Source organism: Etheostoma spectabile, chromosome 18 (genome assembly GCF_008692095.1).
Source record: "Etheostoma spectabile isolate EspeVRDwgs_2016 chromosome 18, UIUC_Espe_1.0, whole genome shotgun sequence".
NCBI lineage: Eukaryota > Metazoa > Chordata > Actinopteri > Perciformes > Percidae > Etheostoma > Etheostoma spectabile.
This window is the reverse complement of record NC_045750.1, coordinates 4,288,179-4,301,705: the sequence shown is the minus strand read 5'-3', so window position 1 is coordinate 4,301,705 and position 13,527 is coordinate 4,288,179. Positions and strand designations below refer to the sequence as shown.

The 13,527-nt window shown below is 42.6% G+C and overlaps 1 protein-coding gene across 1 annotated transcript in view; it reads left to right on the top strand.

Moving 5' to 3' along the window:
- filip1b (filamin A interacting protein 1b) overlaps positions 1–13,527 on the top strand; it is a 43,260-nt gene that overhangs the window by 25,743 nt on the left and 3,990 nt on the right. The window contains 2 exon segments of the mRNA XM_032543788.1: positions 10,750–11,999; positions 12,002–13,509. Of these exon segments, the coding sequence (XP_032399679.1) occupies positions 10,750–11,999; positions 12,002–13,509 (2,758 nt within the window).

Below are 13,527 nucleotides of genomic sequence, written 5' to 3'. Positions count from 1 at the left end.
CCTGTCTGTCCTGAAAATCACACAGCAGTATGATCCTTCAAAGTCAGTTTCTTGGAACATGTTGTTGGAAAAAATGAATGTCTAAAAATGACTTCACATTCTGTAGATGCACGGTTGCATTTGCACTTGTCCGTTCATTAGATAACAGCCAGAGCATCAAGGTTTTGGATGATGGTTTTGATAGGAAAAGTGATGAGTTGTGTCTTATTAGACCATTAAATACACAAAGCACAGCCTGGACTGACTGCCACCCTTAGGTTCTGAGTTGCAGGTAATTTACCAAAGATTACAAAAGCCCTAATGCTAAATGTGTGGTTTAAAGCATCTTTCACATCATTGAAAAATGTTGGAAAATGTAGAGATTCCTTGTGCAACTTTGTGCGGAGGAGCATGAATTGCTCTCTTAAAGTCAGCAGAAACAGCATGCTACTTTATGTGCGTGTTGTCCTGTGCATTGACAGTTTATGAGACAATGGGCCCTCATGTAAGAGGCCCCCCACTCTGTCTAACAAGACACCCAAACTCAAAGAGCCTATTTTTCGTCATTTTCCGGCTATTTTACATCTTTGTGATTGTTGCATCTATTTTGAGTTATTTCACTGTACTATGTGATTGCTTTGTGTCTCTTTGTGATCGTTTTACATCTATTTTTAGTCGTTTTGCATCTCTTTGTGGTTGTTTTTGTGTCTCCTACTTTTGGGGTTGTTTATAGTCAGTGTGTGAGTGTTTTGGGTTGTTTTGTGTATAGTTTTACTCATTTAGAGTCTCTGCTGTCGTTTAGTTTTGTTATGAAGTCATTTGGTGTCTCTTTAAAGTAACTTTGGGTCTCTTTGGGGCCCCTGTCTCTCTACACCTGTCTGCAACTGTCCTATCCATTAACATCAAAAAGTTACACACCACCGTTCAAAAGTTTGGGGTCACCCAAACAATTTTGTGTTTTCCTGAAAAGTCACACTTATTCACCACCATACATTGTGAAATGAATAGAAAATAGAGTCAAGATATTGACAAGGTTAGAAATAATGATTTGTATTTGAAATAAGATTTTTTTTACATCAAACTTTGCTTTCGTCAAAGAATCCTCCATTTGCAGCAATTACAGCATTGCAGACCTTTGGCATTCTAGCTGTTAATTTGTTGAGGTAATCTGGAGAATATGCACCCCACGCTTCCAGAAGCAGCTCCCACAAGTTGGATTGGTTGGATGGGCACTTCTTGCGTACCATACGGTCAACCTGCTCCCACAACAGCTCAATGGGGTTCAGATCTGGTGACTGCGCTGGCCACTCCATTACCGATAGAAAACCAGCTGCCTGCTTCTGCTCTAAACAGTTCTTGCACAATTTGGAGGTGTGTTTATGGTCATTGTCCTGTTGTAGGATGAAATTGGCTCCAATCAAGCGCTGTCCACTGGGTATGGCATGGCGTTGCAAAATGGAGTGATAGCCTTCCTTATTCAGAATCCCTTTATAGTATGTATATATTGTGTAGATATTAGTGTGTATATTTCTGTTTTGGTTGATATGTATGTGTAAGCACAGTGCGAGTAACAATGCTCCAAAGACAAATTCCTCGTATGTGTCCTCATACCTGGCGAATAAAGCTGATTCTGATTCTGATTCTTTTACCCTGTACAAATCTCCCACCTTACCAGCACCAAAGCAACCCCAGACCATCATATTACCTCCACCATGCTTAACAGATGGCGTCAGGCATTCTTCCAGCATCTTTTCATTTGTTCTGCGTCTCACAAACATTCTTCTTTGTGATCCAAAGACCTCAAACTTGGATTCATCCGTCCACAACACTTTTTTCCAGTCTTCCTCTGTCCAATGTCTGTGTTCTTTTGCCCATCTTAATCTTTTTCTTTTATTGGCCAGTCTCAGATATGGCTTTTTCTTTGCCACTCTGCCCTGAAGCCCAGAATCCCGCAGCCGCCTCTTCACTGTAGATGTTGACACTGGTGTTTTGCGGGTACTATTTAATGAAGATGCCAGTTGGGGACCTGTGAGGCGTCTGTTTCTCAAACTAGAGACTCTAATATACTTATCTTCTTGCTCAGCTGTGCAACGCGGCCTCCCACTTCTTTTTCTACTCTGGTTAGAGCCTGTTTGTGCTGTCCTCTGAAGGGAGTAGTACACACCGTTGTAGGAAATCTTCAATTTCTTAGCAATGTCTCGCATGGAATAGCCTTCATTTCTAAGGACAAGAATAGACTGTCGAGTTTCAGATGAAAGTTCTCTTTTTCTGGCCATTTTGAGCGTTTAATTGACCCCACAAATGTGATGCTCCATAAACTCAATCTGCTCAAAGGAAGGTCAGTTTTGTAGCTTCTGTAACGACCTAAACTGTTTTCAGATGTGTGAACATGATTGCACAAGGGTTTTCTAATCATCAATTAGCCTTCTGAGCCAATGAGCAAACACATTGTACCATTAGAACACTGGAGTGATAGTTGCTGGAAATGGGCCTCTATACACCTATGTAGATATTGCACCAAAAACCAGACATTTGCAGCTAGAATAGTCATTTACCACATTAGCAATGTATAGAGTGTATTTCTTCAAAGTTAAGACTAGTTTAAAGTTATCTTCATTGAAAAGTACAGTGCTTTTCCTTCAAAAATAAGGACATTTCAATGTGACCCCAAACTTTTGAACGGTAGTGTATATATGTATAAACATAAAAACATTAAAAAAGAAAAGAAATTTCCATTTTTCGATGTGTTTATTACCCTTTATGGTCTGTTTACTTTTAATTTCCAGCTGTCCACATGCAGCTCCTCCCGGCTTTAATGCTCTTTTCCCCGCTCTGTCTGATAACACATTCCTGTTGGCTGCAGTCAGTGTGCAGATTCACTGCAGGTGATATCATGAATGAAAGGATCCCGGGTGATGTCATTCCCACCAGAGATCATGCTGGCTGATTAGACGCTCTGTTTGAATAACAAACCGTTACGGGCTGATAGAACTACACAAGAAAGGTTTGTTAGAGACCTGCTGCAACTCTGCCGATGCTGCTGCACTCAGCTTTTACTTGAGGAAAAGTCAAAGTTATATGTGTAAATATTTGTCTTTGCTCTTTTAAAATCTACCCAGTAAGAGCATTGTTACTATAGCATAAATATAGACATTCGTTTTTTCCTTCTTTTACTTACGAGACGGTGACTTCTTTGTGCCAATCCAAGGCCCTGATCCCAGCTCGTCGTGTGGTTTGAGAAGTTACAATTTTACCCAGTAAACCATGTCTTCCTTCAGAAAAATGTAGGTTTTATTCTCTGTAATTTCACAGCGGTGGACAACTCCGATTTATGTTAAAATGCAGCCCGAAAAATATCCCAAGCCAACGGCAAATGTGCTGTTCTGAATGTTAATAAGGACGGTAATTACTGCGGCTATAATTAGCTGCAGATTAGCATCTCTGGGTCGGATGTGCCGGCTGTGGGCTCAGTTTTATGAGTGTTCGGAGCTCTCTTTACCCTCTCTGACAGGCTGCTGTCAGCACTGACTGATGCTATGAATAGACCGGAACAGAGAGAGGCTTTCTGCAGAGCCATCATCTCCCGACAAGGTTATGATGACAGATATTCTGCATCCTGAGAGTAAGAAATTTTAAAGTTGAAAATTTAAGGCTGCTCTTTACAACATCTAAATCACAGAGGAGTGGGAACTGAGACATTATGGTTTAAAGTGCTCACATTATGCCTTTTCTCTTTCCTTTATTGAGTTATATATCTTTTTTGTGCATGTTTCATGCACAAAAAAGTGCATGAAACATACTATTACATCCGTGATGTAATCCCAACAAAGATGTGATAGAAGTGTGATGTCTCACTCTGTACCTAAAACAGAGAGTTCAACACAGTTCAACATGGTGAAAATGAAACCATGTAAACCTATTCTGGTACAACCTCTAAATACAATTACAAACCTGAAAGGAGGAGAATATGAGCACTTTAAATCGAATTCAGGTGTTTGGGTAATCTAGAGACTGTCCTCCAAAAACACAGGCCGTCCACTCAGGAGACCGGGGTTTGTGTCCCGTTTGAAACCCACATGAAACAGGAAGTGACTCTGAGTTGGGACCTCTCTGATTGTTATAACTTTGGTGATTCTCTGACTTTACATCCAGCAGCTGAGGCTGATGGGAATGTCTTTAGTTTTGCAGGTATTTTATAAACAAAAGTATTAGAAAAATCGACCTCAGAATGGCGTTAGATGAGGATGACCAACGTCAGCAGGTGAGGTCTGGGCATCTTTAATGTGCATTCAAAATTTCATGGCAATCCATCCAATAGCTGTTGAGATATTTAAGTCTAGACTAAAAGGGTGTGCGTTTGTTTTTCTCAAAGTGTCCATTTGATACTCGTGTAATTGTTTTCTTTGGCCAGGAGTGGAAGGGTTTGATGAGGAAGGAGCATAAGGGAGCATTATCCCTTTATCCAACCCTTGTTAAAGGGTTGGATAAAGGAATATGATTTGATGTCGTTGCTCTTCTGTGCTTTTATCTCTAAGCCTCAATAAACCAACACATTCTCACGAAAGGGTCTGTCGATCGTACGAAAATGTATGCACACCAAAACCAATCAGTCAAGGTAATGAATAAAATTATTTTTTCAGCAGATGTTACAACTCGATGGAACTAGCCAAGCAGTTTTGTGTTATGTGCAGGTGGGATTTATTCAGTTTAAGAAGTCACACGGTCTCTACAAAGATAGAGCTCAAATTGACTGGCTGACTAAACAGGGAGGGGCCCATCCGCTAGCAATGGGGGCGCCCAGACTGAGAGAGTGAGACTGAGACTTTGAAATGTTGCTGTTTTTATATATGCAAAAGTTGGGCTCCTTGGCTGAAACGTCTTGTATTTTAACACCAAACCATCCACCCAGTAGTAGTAGCTTTTTAAAACGAATGGTTCATGAGAACAAGCTGCAATAAACATATTTGAAAAGAAAGTTCAATATAACATATACAACAACAAATACAGTTTCTTCTTTAATTTCTACAACAAATTGCATCAACGTGTTGTCGTTTGAGTTGTCCATTAATTTTCAGAACCACAAGCCTTGTCGCTGGAAATTAATGGGAAATATCTTTGAGGCTTTTATCCAGTAAAGGTTTAAATTACAGGCCGCTGACAGAAGTGCAAATATCTAATATCAAAGCCACAAAACACAGGCAGTTAATGTAATATTGCTCTTGTGCCTTGGTGGTATTTATGTATAACACACAACGCATATGGAGCAGCGAGAGAAAGCCTCTGCATCTGTAAGCTCTTTGCACCGCTCATATTTGGCTCATTTAGGAGCCTCTCCAATGCAAACCGCACGCCTCCTCTGCTGTCTGAAGCCATGATCTCACACACATACAATTCAGCCACTATGGAGAATTTATGTCCGAGTCCTTTTCCCTTTCTCACGATACAGGGGGGATCATAAGGCTGTGCACGTCTGGCAATGTCTGCTCCTAAACAAAACCTCTGCATTGTGACCTTGTTTCTATGGAAACACTGCTGGCTGCAAGATGGACAGCAGACATATAGGTCAAAACTAGAGCAACATTTTTAAAAAAGGACAAAAATGTTTGAACTCAAATGTGGCTTCCTGTGTTATGTCATACCTGCTGCCCAGCTGTCCTTCCTCCCCAGAGAACTAAACAGGGGAGAAAGAAGAAGAGGAAGAGCAGGGGCGGAGCCAGACATTATAAACATTCGGGGCTCACATGCAGGGTCCGGGGGCGTTACTATGGAACTCACACAACATCTAGGCAAGACCCGCCCATCAATAGCATTCACATGCTTCTATTGGCCGGGCGCCCATGCTTACGCAAGGTAACAGAACCCGATTTGTTCAGGTCCTATCCCCTGACCAGTCAACTATCCTAACCAGAACCCGTCTAGGTTAAATGCCAATGCTAATACCATTCGGGCTGCTTCGTTAGGGCGGGATTTGCCTAGACGTTGCGTGGGATCCATGATAACGTGGTCCGGGCCCAGCGTCTGCTCCATTTACGGCAGCTTTTTGCACTATATTTTAAGCTATTTCAGATACTAGAATGCCTAAAAATATGTACACAATTTTGGAAAAATATTATAGTTGCAGAGGAAAAAATTCATCTTGTAGAATATGTGCCAAACTCTAGGCATATCAGTTTAGGTTCCGTAGATTTTGGCCCGCCTAGTTGTGCACAAAACCAAAAACTATTTTTCAAACTGGAATAATGCAACACTCAAAGCAGAATTAGCAGATTTGCCAACTGTGAGACTCAGATATTCCCACAGAACCAGAGAGTTTACATAATGAGGCTGTGAAACAGGTTGCTGTGAGTCGAATGTGTGGAAGCCTACTTTTAAAAATGAAATCATTGTTTTGCTTGAGTTGATAAACTCAGTGATGGCGAAGTAACTTTTTTGATGACTTTTTAAGGGCATATAGAAGGCTATATGGAACATGCAATAATACAGTCAAAGATATTTGCTTTTTTGATTAAATAAAAAGCATGTCAAAAACCTATTCATGTCTGGCCCTTGATGTGATTCTCATATTCCAGTGTGGCCATAAGTGAAATTGAGTTTGACGCCCCTTCCTGTTTTTTATCTAAGTGTTGGTCATTCTGAAACCAGAACACAACAAATGTATTACTCATTTTCACTTACTCTGGCCTAATGAGAAGCAAAAATGTATGTTACTATTTTAAAGTTACTTAACATAGGCAGGGTTAATGGTTGGCTTAGACAGCATTTATAATATTGAATTGTATTTTGTTAATATATGTATATATATATAATATATAAATATTTAATATATATGTATTTGTGTTACATTACGCTGAAGAAGGAATTGAATTTGAATTTCCCCATCAGTATATTTATAAAGAACTTTAGCTCCTTTTGATTTGTTGGTTCAATCCAAGAACACTGAGGGGAAATGACACAAAGTTGAAGTTATTTTATCAAAACTCTATAAGATTTCAAGGCTTTTGAGAAAACATTTAGAGCTGGAGCCCCTCCTTCTCCTCAGTGTTCAAACAAGGGCAGGGCCTCTGTGGCCATTTATGGAGAGGTGGATGACATCACCAGCCAGCGGAGCGCTGCTGTTTAGCACAACATCCAACTTTTTTCATTGTCCACCGATGACATGTTCGGAATGTGATGGCTTTAATTCCCCACGGAGCCGGGCCCCCCTCCTTCTATCCCTCTCGGGCCCCGTTATAGACTAAGCAGCAGCGGTCTGGCTTTTGCTCAGCTTAAAAACCTTCCTCAGATATGGGTCAACCTGCTCTGCATCATCCCAACTTGTTGGTAAGTTGAACAGAGTTTTTTTTTTTGGGGGGGGGGGGGGGGTTGGTGTATAACAGTGTAGGAGCAGACTGAGAAGGTCCGGCGTTAGGGTTAGGGGTCTGTTGTTTTTTTATTTAAACTTGCGTAACACGTGTTGAAACCTGTTGATGTATGCAAGTGTCCGATGTGACCGTGGGTGACCCACATTAAGGGAAACTGCAGCAGTCTCTCTCTCTGTCTCTCTCTCTCTCTCTCTCTGACACACACACAGACTCCCGCAGAGATTAGTTAACCATCTACAAACAGGTCGCTGAATTCTTTTTCTAAGAAATCCAGAAACTGTAGTAAGATACCTGAACCTATGCATGTCAAGTCAACTGGATTTGCCTTTTTCCCCTTATCTGTCTTCAGAACTTTAAAGTTGGTACAATTGTATACTGTAGAAGTGTTGTGCTCTGCATTCAAGTGTAGAAAAAACACTTTTGCCATACAACTCATTTTATGATGATTTCTTCTATGATTCTTATGATATCCTACGAAATTTAAGCAACCATAAGCCTTAAGTTTAGTGTCAGTTAAGTTTAAGATCGGGACTTGGGTTGAAATATGGTCCCCTTAAGTAGTACTCCTCGGACACAAACACACATTTCCAGAGGAAATATCTTGTGCTTTCCCCTTAACTTCTTCCAGAACACAAACTCCACTCACAAGCTTGGAAAAATATGCTTATGACCCAAACATCCACTCCGACCCCCTCCCTATGCCAATATTTGCGCTCCTATAAACCGGCCAGACTGATGTCATGAAATTACGTATGTATGTCATTATTGGCGGGTTATCAAGATGCATACTCACTTTTTAGGGTGTATATTAATGCCGTTTGGCCTTCATTGACTTACATTACCTTGACTGCGTGTGAATTTACGCAGTAGCGAGTAGCATCAAAGGGCGAAAATTAGCATAGGGAGGTTGGTCGGGGGGGTGGATGGATCAAACACAGGGTTTTCACCCAGGAAACCGGGATCGTGTCCCGTGTGTCACGTTTACTAAACTCAAACGTACCTTTCTTCTTGCGATAACGTGTGGATAGCTCAAAAAGTCCTTATGGACAGCCATCCACACGGATCCATCCATACGGACAGCCGGGCCTCGTCTGAAAGTCTATTTTTGTGTGAAAATAGACCTGACATGTATCTTTAGTGGAGCGGAGAGCCGCTTTGCACAAGCACCGTGGTGCGCCTGGTGGAATATCAAGCTAGGGCTGGGCAATATGGAGAAAATCAAATGTCACAATATTTTTTTACCCACAACACAGAAAGAGGAAACCACACACAAGCAATAAAACACTAAATGATTACAGAGTCATGACCAAACTCTGATAGTAATTTCGTTTTGATCAAGCTGGGAAATCAAACCTCTGAAGCAACTTTTTGACCACATTGATCCCTAAATAAATGTATTAGGTGTACTATCAGGCTCTAAGTGGTTGACTGTGATCAGTTGGGTAAGTCACAGCAGAAATGACTAAAGCTCCCTAATCAAGACACCTGCGTATTACGTAGTGGAGTTCCTGACCTGCAGTTTCAATTCCTCCCTTTACTGAACCTGAAGAGGCCTTAATCTGCCTCTTTTTTTTTTCTTTTTTTCTCTTGCTTGTTCCCTGCTACTGCCTTTTGTTCTGCTTGCCTGCCTTCCCATCCAGGATCAGGTGCTCAGTGCTCTCAGTCTGAAGGCATTTACACACCAGAGGGGGATTTTTTCGCACGTCAATATATTTTTTCAAACAGTCGTTTTTGTGACACGAGTACTTTCACACAGACTGAGAATATTAAATTGCACATGTTATGCTTATTTTCAGGTTCATAATTGTATTTTGAGGTTGTACCAGAATAGGTTTCCATGGTTTCATTTTCAAAAAACATCATATTTTTGTTGTACTGCACATTGCTGCAGATCCTGTTTTTACCCTGTGTGTTTGGGTCTCTGTTTTAGCTCCAGAGTGAGACATCTCACTTCTACACTATCTTTGATGGGAGTCACACGTGCAGTAGCTCGGTTAGATCACATCAGCTAGATAACTCTTTCTCCAGCTTTGGTCAGTCCAAGACAGAATTAGCTGGGAGACTTCTTCTAAAACACAAAAACACTTTAAACATGATAAAGCGACGTGATCTTTTTTGAAGGAATGACAATTCTTCTGAGCTTCACACACTACTAAAAACAACAACACAAAGGCACATGGTCCGGAACAGGGACCTTCCAAGATGTCAAACTTTATTCCTTTCAACATTGACAAAGGCAGCATATACCAGTACCACTCCTTCTGTTCTTACCTTTCACAATAAAAGACCTAGACTGCTACCTAGACTAAACTGTTTACCTGCTGGCATGAATATTGCCAGGCAAGCGCTCCGTACTTTTGTGTCAATTAAGTGTGTAAAGGCCTTGAGTCTAGTCTGGCATTTTTATTAATTTTTTGCAGATGTGCACCATCTTCATCCCATCTGATACTTGATGATGATTCATTTTCTGCTTCCAATTATTCATGTACTCAAGAGTACAAATTAAGTCAGTCATCTGTTTGATATTAACACCCACTCACATCTTGCATTTTCAACTTTCAAATGTATTTAATTTATACAGAACTTTAAAAGAAAACAAGTTTGCACCAAAATGCTTCACAAAAACAAAAACACATGTATACAAACATAAAACACTTATAGATATGTGTGTATACATAACTGGCGTGGAAATATGAGAAGCTTTAAATAGAAACCAGTTGAAAAACAAATTAAAACCATGAAATACAGGTTAAGACAGGAAATACAGGAGAAAAAAAAAACAGGTTAAAACACAATTACTGTAAAAGCCAGGAAATAAAAGTGTGTCTAAAGGCACGTCTTTAGAACATCCACAGACTAAGCCTGTCTAGTGACTACTGGCTGACTAGTTTTAGGGTGAGCAGTGTGCCCTTTTAGTCTTCAGTCCTTCCTTCTTTTGTTTGTGCTGGCTGTTAGTGGGTGGGGCTTATCAACAAACCGCAGGGGCTTAAAATAAAAAATAAAAAAAGATTGAGTCTCAGTAAGCTGATGAGAGACTCTTATTGTGGAATCACCGATGTTGTGTGTAGCTCTTGACACTGAAGACACCGTTGAACGCCGTTGATTGCCAGCTTTATTTTCTTTTCAACCAACTACTAATAAAAACTTAAAACTAGACACCATGAACAGATGAAGAAGGGGCTGGTTGCTTGTGTGGAGCTGCTGACTGAGTTAACTGGGTCGCAGCTCCAGGTAAGCCCTTTATGTTAGGCAATGACTTGTTATCCTAGATATTTTAATAGTTTTGAGTCATTTCCGTAACAGCCTTTTTTTTTCCACAACTGGGTCACTGTCAACATGCCACGTTTGTAGTCAATTAAGAAGGTTTTGAAGTCTATCCTTTTCATCTGTTCCCCTCTGTGTTTCCTAGACTCAAAAGGCTGCTGGAGCAGGAGAAGGCCTACCAGGCTCGTAAGGACAAGGACTACAGCAAGAGGCTGGAGAAGGTCAGAGCGGAGCTGGTCAAGCTCAAGTCCTTTGCCCTGATGTTGGTAGACGAGCGGCAGCTGCATATCGAGCAGATTGACCTACAGAGCCAGAAGTTCCAGGACCTTACTCAGAAGCTGCAGGAGAAAGAGCAGCGTTTGGCGGCGGTCACCGACCACGCCAAGAAGGACAGCCAGAAGGTCCTTAAGCTGGAGTCCGAACTGGAGCACAGGGTGGCTAAGTTTGCACAGGAACACGAGGAGATGACGGCCAAACTGGCCAACGAGGAGTCCCAAAGCCGACAGCTTAGGCTCAAACTGGCCGGACTGACGCACAAGATCGAAGAGCTGGAGGAGAGCAACAAGGCACTGCAAAAATCCGAGGAAGACCTGCAGGAGCTGAGGGAGAAGATCAGCAAAGGGGAGTGCGGGGATTCATCGCTCATGACCGAACTGGAGAATTTGCGGAAGAGAGTGCTGGAGATGGAGGGCAAGGATGAGGAGATAATCAAAGCAGAGACTCAGTGCAGGGAGCTGAGGAAAAAGCTTCAGGGGGAGGAGAACCACGGCAAGGAGCTTAGACTGGAGGTGGACAAACTGCAGAAGAGAATAGTTGAACTGGGGAAACTGGAGGGGGCTTTCAGTAGGAGCAAAACAGAGTGCTCTCAGCTTCATTCAAACCTGGAAAAAGAGAAACGCGTTGTGAAGGATCTGGGCGGAGAGCTGGAGATGGTGAAGACACGGTTGAAAGAACTAGAGTGCTCTGAGTCAAAGTTCGAAAAGGCAGAAATGGCTCTCAAAGACGATCTTATGAAGTTGAAGTCCTTTACAGTAATTCTGGTAGATGATAGGAAGAACATGGCGGAGAGACTTAGACAGGAAGAACAGAAAAGTGATGATTTAAGTAAGATGTTCAAAGCAGAGCAGGGCAAGGTAACAGAAGTCACAGAGAAGTTGATTGACGAGAGCAAAAAACTTCTCAAATTCAAATCAGAAATGGAGATCAAAATGACAACCCTCATCAAAGAGAAAGACAAGTTGAAAACTAAACTTGCAAGTGAAGAGGGAAAGTGTAGGGAACTAAATACCAAGCTAGGTTGCATGAAAATAAGAATGGACGGACTTGAGGAGACAGAGAGGGAAACAGAGAGAAAGTGGTCCAACATGGACAACAGAAATCCAGATGAAGACAACAAAGTAAAGAGCTCACGCTAGAAATTGAAAGACTTAAAAGCAGGCTCAAACAACTTGAGGTAGTTGAAGGAGATTTAATGAAAACAGAAGATGAGTACGATCTACTGGAGAAGAAATTCAGAACAGAGCAGGACAAAGCGAATACCCTTTCTAAGCTGCTGGAAGAAATGAAAAATCAGATTGCCAGAAACAAAGCCATAGAGAAAGGTGAGGTCACGAGTCCAGAGGCTGAGCTTAGAATTCGCTGCAAGATGGAGGAGGCTAAAACCAGAGAGCTGCAGGCGGACGTCCAGGCCCTAAAGGAAAAAATCCATGAACTGATGAACAAGGAGGACCAGCTCTCCCAGTTGCAGGTGGATTATTCTGTCCTCCAGCAGAGGTTCATGGAGGAGGAAGAGAAGAAGATGAGCATGAGCCATGACTTTGCCAACCTTACCAAGGAGCTGCAGGCCACAAAGCGCTACAGTTGCGCTTTGAGGCCTAGTTTGAACGGTAAGAGGATGGTTAATGTCCCGGTTACCTCCACCGCAGTGCAGACAGACATGATGGTGAGTGAGGTTGCTGAGGACGACACAGCGGCCGGCTTTATCCGGAATTCAGTCCTCGAGGAAAACCACTTAATGAGCAACTTAAGACAACGGGGTCTTAAAAAACCAACAGTTCTTGAGCGATACCCTCCAGCTTCAGCGGAACTCGAGGCAAGAAAATCATGGATACCCTGGATGAAAAAGAAGGAGGCCGTCACACTCACTCAGACCACTTCTGACAAGACAAATCGTGCATCCTTGCTTCATCCAGAGGAGATGACTAAACCAGGCCAGCCTTTGCACATCCGCGTGACCCCAGATCACGAGAACAGCACTGCAACGTTGGAGATCACCAGCCCCAGGGCCGAGGACTTCTTCTCCAGTACCACCATCATCCCGACCCTTGGCCTTCAGAAACCTCGCATCACGATTGTCCCCAAGCCCACAACCATGGCCTCAAAGAGCAAAAACGATCTGTTGGGTACTCTTGATCGCACCAAATCCCCGGTCACGATAACCACCATCTCCAGGGCCAAGAGTCCGGACAAAACCAACGGCTGCAGCTCGGACAGACATCAGTCGCCGGTGTCCATTATCACGGTAAGCACCACTCCTGTGGCTGAAGCATGCGCTTCATCGGAGCCTCACGACATTACCGCAAGCCGCACGGTAATCAAGATGACCCCAGAGAAGCCACCTGGGCCAGCGCCTTTCAGGAAATACAACGGCAACAGCAACATCATCACAACAGAGGACAACAAGATTCACATCCACTTGGGTCCACAGTTTAAGAGACCTTCCGAGGGCTGCGGTGGTCAAGTTCTGACGCTCAGAAGCTCAGAAAGCAGCAAGGAAATGTCAACGGGAACGGTGCTCCGATCTCCACGCCATCCGACGACGGGGAAGATGACTCAGAGCAAAATGACAAGCAGCATAACAATCACACCCATTACCTCGGCATCCGCCAGGCCGACACAGTCAGTGGTGAGAGCTTAGGACAGC